The sequence below is a fragment of the Mobula hypostoma genome, chromosome 5 (assembly GCF_963921235.1).
Source record: "Mobula hypostoma chromosome 5, sMobHyp1.1, whole genome shotgun sequence".
NCBI classification, from domain to species: Eukaryota; Metazoa; Chordata; class Chondrichthyes; order Myliobatiformes; family Myliobatidae; genus Mobula; species Mobula hypostoma.
Window position 1 is genome coordinate 31,141,408 of NC_086101.1, and position 21,305 is coordinate 31,162,712.

Here is a 21,305-nt window from a genome sequence, read left to right on the forward strand (position 1 = left end):
TGCTGGAGAAACTGAGAGGGTCAAGCAGCATCCAAGGGGAGAAAGAAACTCTCAACATTTCAGGTAGAAACCCTGCATCAGAATGAGAGTGGAGAGGGGAAATGGCCAGAATAAAGAGGGGATGGGGAGCCATGAGACAGGCACCCGCAGGTGATTGGTGGACTTGATGGGGGAGTCTAGTACGAGAGGGCATGACTTAAGGATTGAAGGGCACCCATTTAGAACAGAGATGCAAAGAAATTTTTTTAGCCAGAGGGTGGTGAATCTATGGAATTTGTTGCCACAGGCAGCAGTGGAGGCCAAGTCATTAGGTGTATTTAAGGCAGAGATTGATAGGTATCTGAGTAGCCAGGGCATCAAAGGTTATGGTGAGAAGGTGGGGGAGTGGGACTAAATGGGAGAATGGATCAGCTCATGATAAAATGTTGGAGCAGACTCGATGGGCTGAATGGCTGACTTCTGCTCCTTTGACTTATGGTCTTATGGACTGGCGGGGGGGGGTGAAATATGACAGGCATGTTACAGCAGGTATGGGAGAGGAAGGGTGGATTTGGACAGTGTCAGGAGGACGAGAGATGTAGGGGTGGGGGTAGAGACCATGAGTGAACTGCATATGTAGTAACTGGATGGAATCAGAAGGGGAAATGGCACAATGACGGGGGATGGGTGGATTGGCGGGGGGGGGGGTTGTGGGAAAGGGGACAAAAATGGGAGGACCAGACTAGGATGAGAGGTGAGTGGGACGGGGTGAAAAGGAGGAAGTGGGCATTCAGCCAAGTCAATTCACAGACCAAAATGGAGCGTGTGCAGTTCCTGTCAGGAGTTGTCTGCAGAACTCAGCACTGACCATGGTGGTCTAACACAAAGGTAATGAAGGCTCCTGTGGACTCACGGAGAGGGGGGCAGGCTGCTCTGCAGTCCCACGTAACCCAGGCCAATCGATTCCAATGGCACTGCAGGGTACTGGCCAGTGGAAGGGGGTAGAAAATTATAAGGGGCTGTGATAAGGGACCTGGAGCTTCAGATATCGGGGGATGGGTGGGGAGAGGGGAGGGTGGACTGAAATTGGGGGTGGAATACTGAAAACCAGGCATAACCACGGCTGAATTATACAGAAAGAGGCCACTCATCACAACTCTTGCACCTGAACCTCCTCCAGCAATTCCTCAGCACAGCCCTCTATTCCTCCTTCTCATGGTGACCCATCTTCCTCTTAAACGTCTCTGCATTACTCAACGCAACCACGGGGAGTGGGGAGTGCTCACATTTACAATGCGCTTTGGGTAAAGAAGGTTCTCCCAATCACTCCTGAGGAGGGGTGATGTGTTCGGCATCTGCCAACTGAAGCAAAATGAGTCCAGCAAGTACAGCAGGATATTGGTTGTTGTTGTATGGGCTGAGGAAAGGCAGATGGAGTTTAGTCTAGACAAGTGTGTGGAGTTGCACTTTGGGAGGTCAAATGTAAGAAGTAAGTACACAGTAAATGGCAGGGCCCTTGGGAGCACTGAAGTACAGAGAGACCTTTGGGTGCAAGTCCATAGCTCTCTGAGAGTGGCAACATATGTAGTTAGGATGGAAAAGAAGGTGTCTTCATTGTTCAGGGTGCTGAGTTTAAAAGTTGGTAAGTCAGGTTGTAGTGTACAAATAAATTTTGGTTAGACTGTATTTGGAGATTTGTGTGCATTTCTGGTCACCACATCACAGGAAGGACGTGGAGGTGTTGGCGAAGGTGTAGAAGAGGTTCACCACAATCCCCATCTGAAATAGAGAGCATGAGTTATAAGGAGAGGCTAGGCAAACTGGGATGGTTTATTTCGGAGTGTTGGAGACTGAGGGGTGACCTGACAGAAGATTATTAAAAATAGAGAGGGGTTAATTTAAGATGAGGGGGTGAACTTAAAGAAGATTTACAAGTTTTTTTACACAAAGTAGTAGATGCCTGGAGCACGCTGCCAGAGGTGATTGTGAGGCAGATATAACAATGTTCAGGAAGCATTTAGTCAGGCACATGGGCAGGCAGGAAATGGAAAGAAAAAGAGCATTTTCAAGTACATAGTATTAGTTCAAATTGGAATCATAGTCAGCATAGACATTGTGGGCTGAAGTGCCTGTTCTTCTGTTGTGCTGTTCTGTGTAAAGTATCCTGGACAATATTCATCCTGTAGTTACATCACCTAGAAGCTATTCTGCTCAATCTCTCTGCTGCTGAGGGCGTCTGCTGGTTGAAGTTTGATGTGGATGACAACGGGGACTGCTCTCCAGCCAAGCAGAGTCATTGAGTCATATACCATGGAAACAGGCCCTTTGTCCCAACTGGTCCATGTGGACCGAGATTCCCATCCAACCGAGTCCCATTTTCCCACACTTGGCCCATTTCCCTCTTAAACTTTCCTGCCTATGTGTCTATCCAAGTTCCTTTTTAATATTGTTAATGTACCTGCCTCAACTACTTCCTCAGGCAGCTCATTCAGTCTCATGACCAGTCTCTGGGTAAAACAAGTTGCCCTTCAGTTCCTTATTAAATCTCTTCCCTCACACTTTAAAACAATCCCTTCTAGTTCTTGATTCCCCAGTCCTGGGAAACAGACTATACACATTCACCCTGTTGATTTCCCTCATGATTTTATAGATCTCTACAAGATCATCCCTCATTCTTACTGTATACTGTATACTCCAGTGAAAAAATGTCCTAACCTAATCGACCTCTCCCTCTACCTCAGTCCCTCAAATCCTGGCAACATTATTGTAATCTCACTCTTCCTAGTGTAACAGCATCTTGGGACATCCTGAGGCTGTGAATAGCCCCAAGGACCTCTTCCTTTCTTACCTGGTCTGATGACAGCTCCCAACTTTTTCCACAAACTGTACTTTAAAAGGCCTTTTGGTAAGTCCAGAGAGAGATCTTCAGATAAAGGCTGCAGGTCTTGTGAACACCTGTACATGTAGGAAGACTGTACATTAACAATACTAAAACAAAGCAAATGTCCCAATGTTGAACATTTTTGGATATCTATTCGCGAATGAACTACTTACCTCAGCTCTGAAAATCCCTTCAAAAACAGAAAGAAAAAATTAAGAGAATCAGAATCAGAATTAATATCCTGCTTTATGTCGTGAAATTTGTTTTTGCTTTATCTTATTGTGAAATGCTGCTGTTATTTTTACCACCAGCAGAATATTTAATTGTGCCGTCTAGACAAATCACATAGTTGCTTCAACTGATTGCTCAACGGAGATGAAATTATACTCTGGCAAGCAATTAGCTCAAAAATTAAATGCATAACACAGACACTCACAGACTTACTCATCCATAAACCCACCTCTGATAATTGTTGGATGGTCTATTCCTTTTTAAATGAATATTAGGTACACCAATTTTTTTAATGTTTATATTTTATATATTTACAGATCACAGCACGGTAACAGGCCCTTCTGGCCCAGCGAGCCTGCTCTGCCCAGTTACACCCTTGTGACCAATTCACCATTAACTACTACTCGTTTGGAACATGGGAGGAAACCGGAGCCCCTGGCGGAAACCCACACAATCACATGGAGAAAGCACAAGCTCCTTACATTCAGCGGCAGTATTGACCCAAGGCCTCTGGTGCTGAACAGCATCATGCTGAACTCTACGCTACCATGGAGACCCTTATATTCTCTGTTTTAAGTTTATAACATGAATCCTGTTTGCTCCAGCTTGTACCTGCAGGAACTGAGAGCTGTCTTCATCCTGCAGCTGTTCCTCCGCCTTTGCCAGATCTGCTGTGATGCGTGTCAGACTTTCCTGGATCTCTTCCAGTCTCAGTTCCATCCTTTTCAAAATGTTCTGCTTTTTTCCTTCCAGCCTTTCGGCCACGGTTTGGACCTTTCCCTTCAAGAGCTCTGTTGTTTCAGCAAAGCAAAGTCGGACCTGGTCCACCTCAGTCACAAAAGCCTTCTGCAAGGCAGACAGATTCCAGTGTTAGCAAGCAGGCAGAGAACAAGTAACTGAGTGACCATGGAGGGGATGTCCATTGAACTCACCTCCAACTCAGCCATGTTCTGCTTCTGTTTAATCTGGGCACTGGCAATGGCCTTCAGTGTGTCCCAGATCTCATTCAGAGCGGCCTACAATCACAAAGACAGAATTGAGTGAATCCATGCAGTGGGTTTGGACAGTGAGGCACAGTAGCCTATTTCACCTTCCAGTTTCAATAAGAGTGAAAGAGTCCGTAACAATACACAACCACCCTGCAGATGTCATTTGCCCAACCGTTGGCTCTTGTGTCTTCAAATTCTGAGTCCAGAATACCCACCCCTTCCCTTCCTCAGACAGTTCCGCCTCCAGCTCTCACCATTGGTCCAGAAAGTCCACGCGCTGACCAATGGAAAGGTCAGCAAGCTTTCCATTACCCAACCAGAGACTCCCCAATGGGCAGCCTAACCATCTGTCTTCATCCCACATCACTATGAACAGTACACAAAGAAGAAACGTTGTTGCCACTATGACCTTTTTTCTTCGGGATGTTGGACCCTGCAAAGGCCAGCAGTTTATTTGTCAATTCTTGGAATATATAGGACTATCCCATACCATTGGCAGCCCTGCTTCAGGGTCTAGGGAAAGTGCTCTGCAATTTACTTCATAAGTTCTTCCCAAGCAAACAACGCAGCCGACATAAGTACCATGGTCCAGTGAATATGCATATGCTTTACAGCACACGGGCACACAGAATCTCCACATGAACCTCATGAGCACACACTATGTAGAACACACACACACACACACGCACAATGTATAAGATATACGGACTAGTAAGGGCAGAAGTAGGAAGGGTATTGAAGCTTTCATCAGGTGGGGCGGGGGGGGAGTTACAGACCGGAATATAACTGTGTGCATCAGGCGTTTTGTATAAACTATTAACACTCCCTAAACACGGACACAAAGTGATGGGGGTAAAGAGCGGGTCGAGCAGTATTTTTAGAGAAACAATTAATATCTCACGTCAAAGATGATCAGAACTGAGACGTTCAACGCACCAAAGACGCTGCCCGACCCGCCGTGTGTTTCCAGTATTTTGTGTTTTGCAGCTCCTTGGAATTATTATTTTACAGTATTCCCACTGGAGAGTGGCGTAAAGCTCAATTGCACAGGAGTAAAGCACCGAGAGCTGGAGTGTGTGAGTGTGTGGTGAGAGGGGGAGAGAGAGAGAGAGAGAGAGAGAGAGAGAGAGAGAGAGAGAGAGAGAGAGAGAGAGAGAGAGAGAGAGAGAGAGAGAGAGAGAGAGAGAGAGAGAGAGAGAGAGAGAGAGAGAGAGAGAGAGAGAGGGAGAGGGAGAGGGAGAGGGAGAGGGAGAGGGAGAGGGAGAGGGAGAGGGAGAGGGAGAGGGAGAGAGAGAGAGAGAGAGAGAGAGAGAGAGAGAGAGAGAGAGAGAGAGAGAGAGAGAAGATAGATAGAGAGAGAGAGAGAGAGAGAGAGAGAGAGAGAGAGAGAGAGAGAGAGAGAGAGAGAGAGAGAGAGAGAGAGAGATACTGGTAGCATCCAACCTGATGCCATGAACATCGATTTATTGAACTTCCGGAAATTGCCCCCCCCCCACCTTCTCCTTCACCATCCCGCATTCCTGATTCCCTCTCACCTTATCTCCTTACCTGCCCACCGCCTCCCTCTGGTGATCTCCCTCCTTCCCTTTCTTCCATGGTCTTCTATCGTCTCCCATCAGATTCCCCCTTCTCCAGCCTTTTATCTCTTTCACCAATCAACCTCCCAGCTCTTTACTTCACCCCTCCCCGTTTCACCTGTCACCTGCCACCTTGTACTACCTCCTCCCCTCCTCCCACCTTCTTACGCTGACCTCACCGAATAGACTTCTCGGCCCGAACAGTCGACTCTACTCTTTCATAAATGCTGCCTGGGCTGGAGCCGGTCCCCGCAGCGCCCCGGGATGAACGCGGTGGGTCTGCCGATTCAGCCGACCGGTGAGTTCCCGTTCGCGTTCCTCAAACCCGGCTGTCAGTCCGCCAACCTCGCCCGAAGCAGCAGTGCAGTCACCGGTCGGACCTTTCGCAGTTCCTCAGTGCCGGGACCGTCATGCAGAAGGAACCGGCCACCTTCAGCTCCTCGTCCTTCCAGAGCTGCTGTGATTCAGCTACGGTCCGCAGGGTGAACGTGTCGATAAGAACCCCAGTCCCAGCTGATCAGATCCCCGGAATTGGAATTTTAGTGTTTGGATTTATTTATATTACATGTTTTGGAGTTGGATTTGGTTTACTATTGTCACATGTGCCGGGATACGGTGATACAGTGGGGATGAGTTCTGGGTTTAACCTGAGGCCGCCTTTCCACGCGGCGTAGCACAGAAAGGCTTCCTGCTCCGACGCACCAGACTCCGCATCACCTATTTCCTCGCTGATGCCGGAGCTGAGGATATCTCGGAGCGGGCGCGGGCCTCGCTGCGGGAGCAGGGTGAACAGCCAACGGTCACGGTACACGACGCACCAGGGTGTCCGTCTCCAAAGGGATGAGACGCCACAAGCTATGCTTGTGCATGGGGAGAAGGGGGGCTTAAATGAAGGCTGAGGACCAGGGGCCAGCATCGCAAAACCGAAGTTCTCACTGTACTTCGGTCCACATAACAATAATAAGCAATTTTGCCGATTTACCAATCACTCCTTGTGCCAAAATGCCAGCAAGAATAAAAACAGAACACAAGACAAGAAACTGGGAACAGGATCAAGCCACTCGGCCTCTCAAATCCACTCCAACCCCACCATTGCACATGATCACGCGCTCAACTCCTGTTCTCCGCCAGCTCCCCATAACCCTCGATTTCTCAATTTTTCAAATATTAATCCATCTCCAACTTAAAACTACCTCAAGATCTGAACTCCATCACCCTCAAGGGCAGAAAATTCCAGGGATTAGTTCCACCCTCGTTCTGTACACCTCGGTTTTAAATGACCGGACCCTTATCTTGTATCCATTTCCCCTCGTTTGTGACTCTACCAGTGGTGGAAACACCCAGCATCTACCCGTTAGGATCTCATATGCTTGAATAAGGCCAGCGCTCCTTCTTCTAACCTCAAGGAGCTCCGACCCAGACTGTGTTGGTGTTTTACAGGGCGGTTAATTCCCCACGGTGCCCAGAGCTGGTCGCCTCGAGTATGGGAAGCCTTGACAGTGACTGTAATCGCGGTCAGCGTAACGTCCTGGATATATTTTCGGAAAAGTAAGTATCAAAGAAGTGATAGAAGACTTAGGTGGGAAGGAAAATTATGAGAATTTCACCAGTGATTAGGAAGGCCAGGGGACGTAAAATGTATCTTCGTTGGAAGATGCGCTTCCCCGCAGAGGGCCGCCAGTGGTTCGGATGTAATTGAAGGCTATAGCCACTGGGTGGCTCCCTCGGACCATTATCTCCAGAGCTTCCTTCAGTCGCTCAGATCAGAAAAGAGTACTGTATCTTAATTTTTTTTGGATAAAACCCTGCTCGTTTGAATAGCATCCGCTAATGGGCCACTTTTCTGTGAATGATACACTTCTTATAGAGTCTCAGACAGATACAGCACAGGAAGAGGCCATACCGGCCGCAATGTCTGTGCTGTTCCTTTAGCATGTCTACACCAATCCCGTTTGAGGGGAAATTAGAAAGGTTAGGTCTGTATTCCGCGGAGCAGAGGAGATTAAGAACATACACAAAATGCTGGAGGAACTCAGCAGGCCAGTGTCAAAAAAGGGCACTGAGAGAAATTATAAGACTATGGGGTGTGGTTGGTTAGCTTTAATAGGGAGCCATTCGAGTTCTCAGGGGCAAGTTGCATCATCCTGTGCTGCATGATTCTACAATATATTGAACAAAGTAACTCATCTAATCACCAGCAGAATTAGACTGATTGTGTGCTACGTCTTCTTTATGTCCCATTGATGGTTTAAAAGACGCGTGTGTTTACAGACACTTAGGCTCTCTGTTCAGATGTTTACAGAGACTTCATCCCTGAGTCATAGCTGTGGTAACAGAGAGTGAGATGCTAATGTTGCAACTAAACACCCAAATCTGTTTTTAAAGTAATTACAGACTTTAACTTTAACAAAAAAACCTTACCCACCCCTCCCGGGACCTCAGAAGCTGCCGACGCTGTGGCAGGCTTTCTCTGGAGTCAGCAGCCTCTGCCGGTGCTGATGTCTGACAGCTCAGACACCGGGCGTTAGCGAAGTGCAGGCGTGCCCACTAATCCCACCCGTCTACTCACCAAGGACAGCTCCGACTGAGGCCAAGGGTTAACAGTGGCTTGGTGGATTGACACACCTCAGGGGTAGAGACTGGGGGTCAAGTCCTGAGCTCATGAACCAAGCTGGAGGTTGGGGTAGAGTGGGGAAGGTATGCTATGCTCTAGGAGAAGCTGACAAACAGATAACACATCCGCCTAACCAATAGAATGAGCACAGCGGACCTTAAAAGGACCCAACCTCACAATCAACCTCATTATGATCTTGCGACTTATCGTTTACCCGCACCACACTTTCTGCTGATTTTTCGCTTTCTTCTGCAATGCTGTTTTCTCTTATTCTACCTCGATGCACTGTGTAACGAATTGATCTGTGTGAACAGTATGTAAGACAAGTTTTTCACTGAATCTCAGACCATGCCACAATACTAAACCAGTTCCAATACCAAACCCTTCCCTCAGACACTCGGTCTCCACCCAGCAAGTTTCAGTCCCAGCCAACACCCAAACCCACCATACGATTGTTCTTCATTTACGTTTGCGGGTCCTTCCTCTGCGCACAAATTGGCTCCTTGTCCCTATAAGGATAGTTTGGAAGTGTTCCAATGGCTGTAAAATGCAGCCGATGTAATTGAAGGCTTTTGCCACTGGGTGGCTCCCTCGGACCAGTTTCTACAGCGCTTCCTTCACTCAGATCAGAAAAAAGTATCTGTGGTTTATCTGCTCGTTTCTATAGAATTAACGTCCGTTTAATGTGCCACTTTTCTGTGAATGACACACTTCTTATAGAGTCTCAGACAGACACAGCACAGGAAGAGACCAGTAATCTGGCAAAGATCAGGAAAGAACATCCTTAGAAATAGTTCTAGGGTCTCGGTGATACTGGTGAGGCAGTATATTGTATTATCCATCCTAATTTCCCAGATGCCATTGGGAGCCAAAGACATGTCAAGGGCTGCCATCGTGTTCAGGTGAGATCCCAGGATGGGACTGTGGGCTCCCTTTCCTAGGTCTTTGAACCAGGAATTTTATGGCAACATTGGTGCTCACTAGGCATCAGCAGTGGGGGTAGAATTGTGCTTTGCTGGATTGAATTTCCAGTTCAGATACCCTGTGGCTTTACCTCCCAGTGGAACAGCTAGTAGTGACATTCCCTAGATCTGGTTTGATCCCAGCCAAGGGTGTAAGAGACCACAATGCAAGAAGAACTCAGCAAGTCAGGAAGCATCCCTGGAGGCAGAAGATATACAGTAGGTAAAGGTTTTAGATCAAGACCCTGTGTCAGGACTGAGAGGGGTTGGGGAAGATTGCCAGTATATAGAGTATAGAGGAGCATTTGACAGATCCAGGTGGGGAGGAGGGGGTCTTCTTCTCAAGCCCATCATCTCTATTGGAGCATCGGCTCCTGGCAGCAGCTTACCAGAGTCCTCAGTCCTGAGCCCGTCTTTCAAGTTCTCCCTGTGTGCAGCCACCCTCATACTCCTTCTCCCAGGGTTGTGGTCTGTGGAGCTTCTGCTGGCCTCTCTGTAGCACTGGGTTTTTTACAGGGGTTGCCAGCCCAACGCCCAACCTTCCTCCCTTCATAACCGGGCTTGGGACCAGCCATGTGGAGTGTGGGTAGACGGAATCAGGTGGGGAGAGGGGATGGAGCAGAAGCTGCTGGGCAAGAGGTGGAACCAGATGAGAGGAGGAAAGCAGATGGAAGTTGGAACCAGGTAATGAAAGGATGGGAGGACTGAAGAAAGGGAGAAGAAAATCAGGTGGACAAATGAGTGTGGGGAGAGCATGGTGGCGAGTTGTGGGTTATGAGATAACTGGGAAATTCATTCTTCATACCAGTGGGCAGTAAGTCCCGCTATCACCCACCAATTTCTATTCCTCCCTCACATCTCCTCTGGCTGTCATGTCCCCTCTCAGTCCTGATGCCTGGTCTTGACTCAGACAATCAACTTTCAACATTTAGCCTCCACAGATGTTTCCTGACAAGTGGAGTTCTTCTAGCGTTGTTGCAGATTCCAACATTTCCCATTTCTCTTGTCTCCTGAGCTCCAGCGCTGTCTGTGTGTGGAGTTTACATGTTCTACCTGTGACTGAGTGGGTTTCCCCAGGTGTTCCAGCTTCCTCCCTGCCTGCACTGCACTTTCTCCGCATTCAGATATTGTGTTCCTATGTACATGTTACTCCATGCACTGTAGTAATGTATTCATCTGTAGGGATGGCAAGCAAAACAAAGTTTTTCATGCAACGCACACAAAATGCTGGTGGAACGCAGCAGGCCAGGCAGCATCTATAGGAAGAAACACAGTCAACATTGCGGGTCAAGACCCTTCATCAGGACTAACAGAAAAAAGAGATAGTAAGAGATTTGAAAGTGAGAGGGGGAGGGGAGAGACCCAAAATGATAGGAGAAGACAGGAGGGGGAGAGATGAAGCCAAGAGCTAGGAAGTTGATTGGCAAAAGGGATACAAGGCTGGAGACAGGGGAGGATCTTGGGACAGAAGGCCTTGGAAGAAAGAAAGGGGGAGGGGAGCACCAGAGGAAGATAGACAGCAGGCAAGGAGTTATTGTGAGAGGGAAAGAGAGAAGAAAGAGAGAGAGAGATAAATAAATGAATAAATACATACATACATAAATAAATAAATAAGAGTTGGGGTAAGAAGGGGAGGAGGGGCATTAACGGAAGTTTGAGAAATCAGTGTTCATGCCATCAGATTGGAGACTACCCAGACGGTATATAAGGTGTTGTTCCTCCAACCTGAGTGTGGCTTCATCTCGACAGTAGAGGAGGCCGTGGATTGACATATCGGAATGAGAATGGGACATAGAATTAAAATGTGTGGCCACTGGGAGATCCTGCTTTCTCTGGTGGACAGAGCATAGGTGTTCAGCGAAGCGGTCTTCCAATCTGCGATGGGTCTCACCAATATATAGAAGGCCACACCTGGAGCACCGGACGCAGTATATCACCCCAGCCGACTCACAGGTGAAGTGTCGCCTCACCTGGAAGGACTGTCTGGGGCCCTGAATGGTGGTGAGGGAGGAAGTGTAAGGGCATGTGTAGCACTTGTTTCCATTGTTTCTCATTGTAGCTCTGTGGATATGACAATAATAAACCCGTTTATCAATTTCTGTGCCTCAACAGGAAGTTCTGACAGGTCGGTCTCTGTGTGGAGGAGTAATCTGGTCGTGGAGATATTACTGCAGGTGGCGATACTTTCAGGAGCAATGCTCATCTCCTACTGGAACACGGCAAACCTAGGTAAAGTTTAGTGCAAGATAACAGAATAAACACCAAACTCCGGTGGGTTTGAGATCCCCCACTCTGGTTTGTAACTCACTTCATTCCTATCCTTCCTGCACACTCTAACCTCCTCCGGCCCATCAGCTCCCTGAACTCTCTGTGATCCTCCAATTCACTGAACATCACTGAAGTTGGGCAGCCCCCCCCCCCTTCAACAGCGTGGGACCTTGGCCCAGGAATGTTTTCCTTAACTTTCATCATTCGCGGTCTTCAACATAACAGCTGGGAAGTCATGATACAGCTCCAGGCCACACTTAGAGTGTTGTATGCTGTTCTGGTCTCTCCATTACAGCATGGGTGTGCAGGCTTTAGGGAGGCTGCAGAAGAGGTTCACCAGGATGCTGCCTGGATTAGAGAGCATGAGCTGTGAGGAGAGGTTGGACAAATTAGGATTGTTTCTGCTGTGGAGTGGTGACCTGAAAATCATTTTAACCATAATGAGATATGGATAGGGTAGACAGCCAGAATCGTTGTCCCAGGATTTACAAGGATGTTGCCAGGACTTGAGAAACTCAGTTACAGAGAAAGGTTAGGACTTTATTCCCTGGAGCGTAGAAGAATGAGGGGAGATTTGATAGAGGTATATAAAATTATGATGGGTATAAATAGAGTGAATGCAAGCAGGCTTTTTCCACTGAGGCAAGGGGAGAAAAAAACCAGAGGACATGGGTTAAGGGTGAGGGGGGAAAAGGTTAAAGAGAACATTGGGGGGGGGCTTCTTCACACAGAGAGTGGTGGGAGTATGGAATGAGCTGCCAGATGAGGTGGTAAATGTGGGTTCTTTTTTAACATTTAAGAATAAATTGGACAGATACATGGATGGGAGGTGTATGGAGGGATATGGTCCAGGTGCAGGTCAGTGGGACTAGGCAGAAAATAGTTTGGCACAGCCGAGAAGGGCCAAAAGGCCTGTTTCTGTGCTGTAGTTTTTCTATGGTTTCTGTGGTTGAAGGGGCAAATTCTAAAGGGCAGAAGTTTAAGGCAAAAGGCGGAAAGTTTGAAAGAGATTAATGAGGCAATTTGTTTACACAAAGAGCAGTAGGTACAGGAACGCACTGCCAGGAGAGGAGGTGGAAGTGGAACGATAGCAATGTTTAAGAGACATTTAGACAGGATTAAGAACTAGCAGGAAATGGGTGGATATGGACCACTTGCAGGCAGGTGGGATTAATTGGGTTGGCATAATGGTCAGCACAGACATTTTGGGCTGAAGGGCCCTTTCTGGTAATGTTCTACGTCCTAACCCCAGGGTGGATGTGCTGGTTTAAAATTGTGGGATGGGAGGTGGGGATGGAGACAATGAGAGTTTGTGGTGCCCAGAAACTCGCCATGACAGGCAGTGATGTTGACTTAGCCTCCACTGTCTGCACAAATTCGTTCGGGTGTATCTGCGCACTCTCCAACTTCTGAGCTTGAGGTTATGACCAGTAAAATCATGGATCATTACAGTTAACATCACTTGCCCTCTGTGACTTTGAGTAATATATCTCAGACAGTGTAAGGCAATCCCAGAACATGCGATGTGGATCCAAACTCTTGAGTCACTGCCACTGCAGAATACCCAGCATGCTAATGTAGTAGCAGAAAGTTTATAGGACCTACTATGGTATGTGGGGAATTTGAGAAAGCGAGTCTGCTGGAGTGGACTGCAGGTAAAACTGAAACACAGGGCCTTAAGACCCCACTTCCCTTCTTACCATCCTCCTGGCTAATGCACAGTCTCTGAAAATTAAAACTGAAGATCTCCAAGAAAGATTGCAGTACCGGAGGGACATCAGAGACTGCTGCGTACGCTGCTCCACAGAGTCATGGCTCACCCCCAGCATCCAGCACAAGGGCTTCACCTTCCACCGCATGGATCAGATAGCGGCATCAGATAAAGGCAGAGGTGCGGAGCAAACTTGTTGGGCCAAGTGGCCTAATTCTGCCCTGGTAGTATTATGGACGAATGGCTGGAGCTACCATTCCCAGAACTAGTACTGTACCAGAGAAATATCTCACGGTTAAAGTGATCAGTGACCCTGAAACATACTGGAAAGGTTGGTGGTTCAGTGATTGGTCCTGCAGGGTAACTCAGGAGGGAGGAATGTTGAGCACTCCCCCATTGTCCTCACTGCATCTGCCCCTCTGTGGGACACTGCCATTGGTCATTGGTGGGTGGAGTTTCATACCTGGATACAACCAGTAGTTTTGCTGAGGGTGATGATGGGGTAGATGTAGAAGGCTGTATTCTTTCCCTGCTCTGTACTTTCACAGCAGCCATTACTCTTTACTCTGTGTTGTTATTGTCTTCCCTTGTTTTACCTCAATACCATGTGCAATGAGCTAATCTGTATGAAGCTACGCAAGACAAGCTTATCACTGTACTTCAGTGCAAGAGACAACAATAAACTAATTCTAATTCCAATACCAATAAACAGCGGCAGGGGTTTGGTCCAGAACTGTTCACTGCTCAAACGTCACAAAGAGAAACAGACTTTGTAATTTGTTTTTTATTGTTACATGCTATGAGGGATTCCACTGAGATTGGGCGAGACTAGAACTAGAGGTCATATGATAAGGGTGAAAGGTGAAATATCTAAGAGGAACCTGAGGGGGATCTTCTTCGCTCAGAGGGTGGGTTCACATTCAATATTTAAGAGAATATTTTGTTAAGTACATGAATGGGTGGGCTCTGGTCTTGGGGCAGGACGATGGGATTAGTTTGGTATGGCCCAGATGGGCGAAAGGGCCTCTTCTTGTGATGTAGTGTTCTACGACTCCATACAGCAAGATAGAGTGGAAGGTTTTTGCTTGCCATCCAGACAGATCATCCCATAGAAAAGAGCATCAAGGTAGTAAAAAGGAAACAGAGTGCAGAATAGAGTGCTACAGTTATAAAGAGAGTACAGTACAGACAGACAATAAGGTGCAAGGACAAGTCCACCTTACCATTCCAGAGGACTGATCGATGGTGTAGAAGCTGTCCCTAAGTCTGGTGAAAATGTACTTTCAGGCTTTGTGTCTTCTGTCTAGTGGACGAGGGGAGAGGAGGCAACGTCTGGAATAGCTAGCTGCTGTGCTGAGATAGGGTCCATGCAGAGGAGGCCAGTTTGTGTGATAGACTGACTATTGACTCCTTGCTGGGTGGGTTTGTATTCTGCACTGGCAACATTGCTTGGCCTCCCGGGCCCTTGGGAATTTGAATTTAGTGGATGGCCCCCCTCTCACGCTCTCTTCTTTCATCCTAGAGTTGTTTCTGTTGAAGGGGCTGGACCATCCCATCGTGGCCCTGGTGGGTGAAAGCGCTGTATTGAACTGCTCGGTCACATTCCGCCTCCAGGACAGGGGGCTGGGGGTCGAGTGGAGGAACCTGAGGACTCGAGCTGTGGTCCTGGCCTGCGACGATCAGGGGGGGCCTTGCCAGTCCTTCCGGAACGGGACACACCTCCTTGGTGACCAGCTGGAGGATGGAAACGTGTCGATCAGACTAGAGGGGGTCCAGGCCTCCGACGCAGGGATGTACCAGTGCACCGTCTTCTCTGGGACCCACTCCAGCTACGTGTCAATGCATCTAAAGGTTGTGGGTATGACGGTGGTCAGTTACATTTCGGATGGGGTGAGATCCCACCACATCATAGGCTCAGGCTTGGCATCCTGGCGGAGTGGGCAGTACTCCACCTTATCCAGTAATCCCAACTGCAGATCGCACTGCAGTGTGCATGGAGTATCCCTTGAATCACAGGAAATAGGAAGAGGTGGTTCAGCCTACTAGATGCACACTGACGCTGTCACGCTAATCCCAATAATACACGGACAATGAGGAAAGCTGTACCCACAGTGGAATTGGTTGTCTCTGCCACTCTCTGGAGCATCTTGCTTCCCTACATTTCCTGTCATTATAGAATGTTAGGGTCAAACAGCATGGACCCAGGTCCTTTGACCCATCTTGTCCAGCCCAACCATGGTACGCATCAAGCTAGTCCCATTTGCCCATAGTTAGCCTACATCCTTCCAAATACCTCCTATCGATGTGCTTAGCCAAATGTACTTAAATGTGTCTGTACCTGCATCAAACACGAGTGATTTCATATACATTCCAGCCTCTGCTTGAAGAAGTTGCCCCTCAGATCCTCTCTGAATCTCTGTTCCCTCCTCTGGGGAAAAGACTGTGTGTATTCCTCATGATTATACGCATCTCCGTAAGGTCATCTCTCAGACTGCTGCACTCCAAGGAAAGAAGTCCCAGCCTTCCCAGCCTCTCTCTAGAACACATGCCCTTGAGCTCAGACAGTGCACTTGTAAATCTTCTCTGCACTTTTTTCCAGTTTAGTGATGCCTTTCTTATAACAGGGTGGCCAAAACTGAACACAATACTCCATGTGTGGTCCCACCAACATCTTGCATACATTATGTGTAGAGACATTAACCTAAATGGTGTCCATCTATCCAGGCTTCTCTAGGGCAAAGACCGAGAGGGTTTGCACCCTGTCAGATTGGGATTGGGGTAATGAGGCTGTTCTCCATCTTGGGTGTCCATGGACACTAGCTGTGTTGAGGTGGCACCCTCTTGCTTGGTGGAGGTAAAGGTCCAGTTGAACTGGGAACCCAGATGGCGCTGGCCATGAATTGGATCGAGGGGGGATGTATGTTCCAGGGACCAGTGACAACAAGGAGTGGAGAGCTCCCCTCAGAATAAGGGTTGAATCCTTCAATACGAGCCTGAGCAGAAATCCTCATTCCAGTAAAACTCCAATAATCCTGCACACTTAAGACTTTGTGCTGGAGTGGGAAATACTCAGAATTGATGAATATCGTATCTCTTAAAACTCCTGGAAAGGTTTTAATTCATGTGTTAGATGTTGCAAAGGAGAGAAATGAATCTCTCATTGAAGTGGGTTAGTTCTAAAGGGAGAATCCGGGCATCCCAAAGAAATGCAGCACTGTTGAAGTGTGGTCACTAATGACCCAGGAGGGTAGTCCTTGTGTGCACAGTAAGATCCCACAAATAGACAGATATTCCCTCAAAAAGTGAGTCAATTGTCAGCATACAGAGGCACCAGGGCTCCTTCAGTACAGTAGAACTCCAATAATTCACAGGAGTCAGAGCCCAGGAGGGAGAGTGCAGGAACTGGGGTGTAGTGGATTATCTGAATTTTACTGTCCTGAGGGAGTGCCAGTGTATCAGAGTTGGGTCAGTTGGGTGATATATTGACCTGCGATCTAAAATGGCCTGTTTGAGGGATTCATGTTGACGATACTTCAGCAGTTTTATTAATAATCCCTCAAACAAAAGTTATCAACTTCTCATTTGTGGGATTTGTGCATGTTTTGACTGCCTCGCTCCGATGTGATTAGTGTCCACTCTCTGACAGTGCCTCATTGCTTTCGGATGTCCAGGGGGTGTAATGTCTGTGCATCTTCCTCCAAACTGAGCCAATGGTCCCATTCCATTTCAGCCCTTGGCACGAAGCCCACCTTATCTGCAGAGCAGTTCAACGAGACCTCCTTCCTGTACACATGCCGGACAGAAGGCTGGTTCCCCGAACCCGCCCTCATCTGGAAGAACAGTGAGGGGAAGAACCTGTTGCCACTGTCAAAGGTAACCAAGACAACAGGAGAGGAAGGCCTGTACAAGTTGGAGATCCAGCACTGGACAGCCCAGGTTGTCCCACCGTCTGTCACTTGCATCATCCACAACAGGGTGAATAACATCAAGAAGGTGTCAACTGCATGTACCAGAGGTGAGTTACTTGAACTTGCAAATGTATTTTACAAACTGTGCTTAAATGTAAATGACCAGCTTATTGAGAACAAGAATTGGAAAACATTACCCACTCCAGCATCTAGTTTAATTATTGAGCCACGGCAGGTACAGCATAGGACAGACAGAGAGAGAAGTTCCCTCCACTCTGTCACATCACACATTCCCAGAGTCAGACATGGCATGAAGCTCCCAACATGGTCTGATCTGCTGCTGGAGTTAGAGACAAAAGGAATTCCCTCCACCCTGTCGCAGCACACCCTTCTGGGTTCAGACACAGAGGGAAACTGACTCCAAACCGTCCCATCACACACTCCCATGATCAGAGTGAAGCTTCTTCTCCACCGTCCCATCGCACACTCCCATGATCAGAGTGAAGCTCCATCTCCACCGTCCCATCACACACTCCCATGATCAGAGTGAAGCTCCGTCTCCACCGTCCCATCACACACTCCCATGATCAGAGTGAAGCTCTGTCTCCACCGTCCCATCACACACTCCCATGATCAGAGTGAAGCTCCATCTCCACCGTCCCATCACACACTCCCATGATCAGAGTGAAGCTTCTTCTCCACCGTCCCATCACACACTCCCATGATCAGAGTGAAGCTTCTTCTCCACCGTCCCATCACATACTCCCATGATCAGAGTGAAGCTTCTTCTCCACCGTCCCATCACACACTCCCATGATCAGAGTGAAGCTCCATCTCCACCGTCCCATCACACACCCCCATGATCAGAGTGAAGCTCCATCTCCACTGTCCCATCACACACTTCCACGATCAGAGTGAAGCTTCTTCTCCACCATCCCATCACACACTCCCATGATCAGAGTGAAGCTTCTTCTCCACCGTCCCATCACACACTTCAACGATCAGAGTGAAGCTTCTTCTCCACTGTCCCATCGCACACTCCCACGATCAGAGTGAAGTTCCATCTCCACCGTCCCATCACACACTCCCATGATCAGAGTGAAGCTTCTTCTCCACCGTCCCATCACACACTCCCATGATCAGAGTGAAGCTTCTTCTCAACTGTCCCATCACACACTCCCATGATCAGAGTGAAGCTCCATCTCCACCGTCCCATCACACACTCCCATGATCAGAGTGAAGCTTCTTCTCCACTGTCCCATCACACACTCCCATGATCAGAGTGAAGCTCCATCTCCACCGTCCCATCACACACTCCCATGATCAGAGTGAAGCTTCTTCTCCACCGTCCCATCACACACTCCCATGATCAGAGTGAAGCTTCTTCTCCACTGTCCCATCACACACTCCCATGATCAGAGTGAAGCTCGTTCTCCACTGTCCCATTGCACACTCCAAAGGTCAGACACAGGGTGAAGCTTCCTCTGACCCAACAGGGACTTCTGGGGCAGAGGTTTGTAACAGCAGCTATAATTCCCATCCCAATGTTTAATATGAGATGACAAATACTAATTCAGCTATGGCAGGACTGAGTCACTGACTGGTACAGTAGGGAATGAGAGCAAAATGTGATGTGCACAAAGTTGAAAATCTGTGACTGTTTTATTGATATTTGCAGAACTGCTTCCACACACTCAGTTCTACATTGGCGAAACTGGTAAGACGTCTCACATTAAGATAAGCAAGTACTTAAAGTTTTGGTTCTTTGATCAGCCAGAATTGACCCTGGTTTCCTCTTGTTTCATAGAATGGAAACACATCCAAAGTTTCTCAGGTGAGTGAAGTGGATGGGGCAGTGGTAATTTAATCCATCTCACGTTGGGACCTCAAGGAACAGAGGCAAGAATGCTGGTTAACAGTTGCGGGGGGAGAGAGAGAGAGATCCCTGTTCAATTCCATGGCTCCGCTTGACATCTGGAGCTGAGACATGCGTCATGTGACAGAAACACCCCTTACTGGGACAGTCAGGCTAAGTGATGTTTTCTGGCCCAATGTCTTCTCACTTTGGCCCATGAGAATACCTGCATCGAAAGAGGGCACATATATAGTAGCCAATGGCAGCACTAGATGCAAGGCATCTTTGCATCAGCCCTGGGAACTCTCTAGATGATGCTCAGCCCCACAGAGTGAGGGAGCAGTGGCTGGCCTGAATAAGGGATGGGTCTACTGGTTGAGGGCAAGGTCAGTGCTGATGGGCCGAGGGTGAGCTTGCTCTTAATTGGTTTTCGGGGAAAAGGAGTGACCAATGACTATTCCATGCCATAGAGAGTTACCCGTCACTGGTCGCCGTGTTATAATGATGTTACTTTGACATTTCCTTCTCCTTTTCCCTTTCAGTTTCCCAGAGTCTGGACACGGACACAGCCAATCTACACTTTGGCCGCTCAAATCACCTCACCAGCATGGCGGTGGGCTCCCTGCCAGCACTGGCCTCTGGACCGCTTTACAGCCTGCAGCTCAGCCCCTGTGCCCTCTCCTCCCGTGCTATTTCCTCAGATCGGGCCTACTGGGAGGTGGAGGTGGGTAGGAGCCAGGAATGGCACCTGGGCCTGCTGGGACAGAGGGACAATGACAAAGCCTGGGGAGAGGGATCAACCTGGGTACGGACCCTGTCCCGGCTCAACAAGACGGTGTATGGGGTGACAGGCTCCCCAGGGCGGACCCTGGTGCTGGACAATGAGCCTACAGTGGTGGGCCTGTACCTGAACCACCTGCGAGAGTACCTCTCCTTCTTTGACGCTCGCAGGCAGCTGCACCTCTGCACGTTGACAGTTGACTCCACCAAAAGGCTCCACCCCATCTTCTGCACTCCTTCCCCCACGGCACAGGCCCATAGCAACACTGGTAGTGACAGAGGGGTCTGACTGCAGCTCAGTACTGCTGCCCCCTCAAAGTAGGGTTGGTGGAGGGAGGGAGGGGGGAAAGAGGGTCCTCACTCTCACTCCAGTGACCAATCCAGTATGAGACATGGCAACAGGAGGCAGACACTCTCCGGGGTGACTGTATCACTGCCTCCCTTCACATCACACCAGTGGAGAGGGTGGGAGGGACCCTGTTTTCTCCTGTGAGAACCTGGACCCAGTCTGACAAGGACAAGGACATCCAGGAGTTGATAAGCAACTCTCCTCCCTGAACCAGAAACTGCTGCTGGATTGAGAGCCCCACCAACCCCAGGGAAGGGAAGCAGCTCACAGGGCATCTGAGGACTGGGAAGCTGATCACTGAATGGCCAGTGGATGGAGAGAGTGTAGGAAAACCCAGTGAGTGGTTTATAACCACAGTGCGCACAGGCTCTCCATCACCAGCCCAAGCACAAAGTCCCTCCAAGTGGAAAACCAAGAAAGAACCAGAGTTGTCAGTGTCAGCTGGGAACACCTTGAAAACCCTCCCCAGCCATCACTGCTTGGACAACCTCAGGGTAACCTGCCCAGCCAGTCCTGACCTGTTGGTCAGAAGAGGTGACAAGTCACAGGTCACATCAACTAAACCAAGAAGCCTTTGGCACACTGAATACAACTGAACTCCAACAATCCAGTATCCAATTGTTCAGAAACCTTGTTGGTTGAGCAGCTGGCTTAGTCATTCAGAGAGTGAGCTGGGGTCCAGACTGCAAATTGGGTTGTCCAGGAAGATGGCCAGAGTCGGGACTGAGATTGACGTGGGTGGCCTTACAGCTGGAGACAGGGTTTGGATTATTTGTATATTTTCCGCTTCCTTCGAACATACCAGGTTCACTGGAAGTTTGCTGCCCCAATGTGTAACAGGCAGAAAATTGTGTTGGAGTTTTTCCAAATCATCTACTAATCCAGGAAAATATGCCGAATTATCAGATCAGAGCCAGGTTTAATATCACTGGCATATGTCATGGAATTTTATTAACTTTATGGCAGCAGTACAATGACATACATGATGAATAAATATAGAGCACAACAAAAACTGAGTTACATTAACTATATATGTCTATTAAATAGTTGAGTTAAGATAAGTAGTGCAAAAAAAGTCATGAGGTAGTTTTCATGGGTTCAATGTTCATTCACAAATTGGATGGCAGAGGGGAAGAAGTTGTTCCTGAATCACCGCGTATGCGCCTTCAGGCTTCTGTATCTCCTTCCTGACGGTAACATT

The 21,305-nt window shown here is 48.4% G+C and overlaps 1 protein-coding gene and 1 long non-coding RNA gene across 2 annotated transcripts; one reads left to right on the plus strand and one right to left on the minus strand.

The window, feature by feature from the left end:
• Positions 1 to 2,832: 2,832 nt before the first annotated feature.
• LOC134346726 (uncharacterized) lies at positions 2,833 to 3,757 on the minus strand. The gene is made up of 3 exons (XR_010018006.1): positions 3,704 to 3,757; positions 3,034 to 3,050; positions 2,833 to 2,934 (listed from the first exon to the last, which is right to left on the minus strand). It is a non-coding gene; the product is annotated as an uncharacterized LOC134346726 (long non-coding RNA).
• Positions 3,758 to 5,896: 2,139 nt separating this feature from the next.
• On the plus strand, positions 5,897 to 20,044 carry LOC134346721 (butyrophilin subfamily 1 member A1-like). The gene is made up of 8 exons (XM_063048284.1): positions 5,897 to 5,955; positions 7,098 to 7,205; positions 11,346 to 11,462; positions 14,735 to 15,070; positions 16,943 to 17,227; positions 18,799 to 18,837; positions 18,928 to 18,954; positions 19,518 to 20,044. Exons 1-8 carry the CDS (start codon positions 5,922 to 5,924, stop codon positions 20,042 to 20,044), a joined length of 1,473 nt encoding a protein of 490 aa, XP_062904354.1. The 5' UTR covers positions 5,897 to 5,921.
• The last annotated feature ends 1,261 nt before the right edge of the window (positions 20,045 to 21,305 follow it).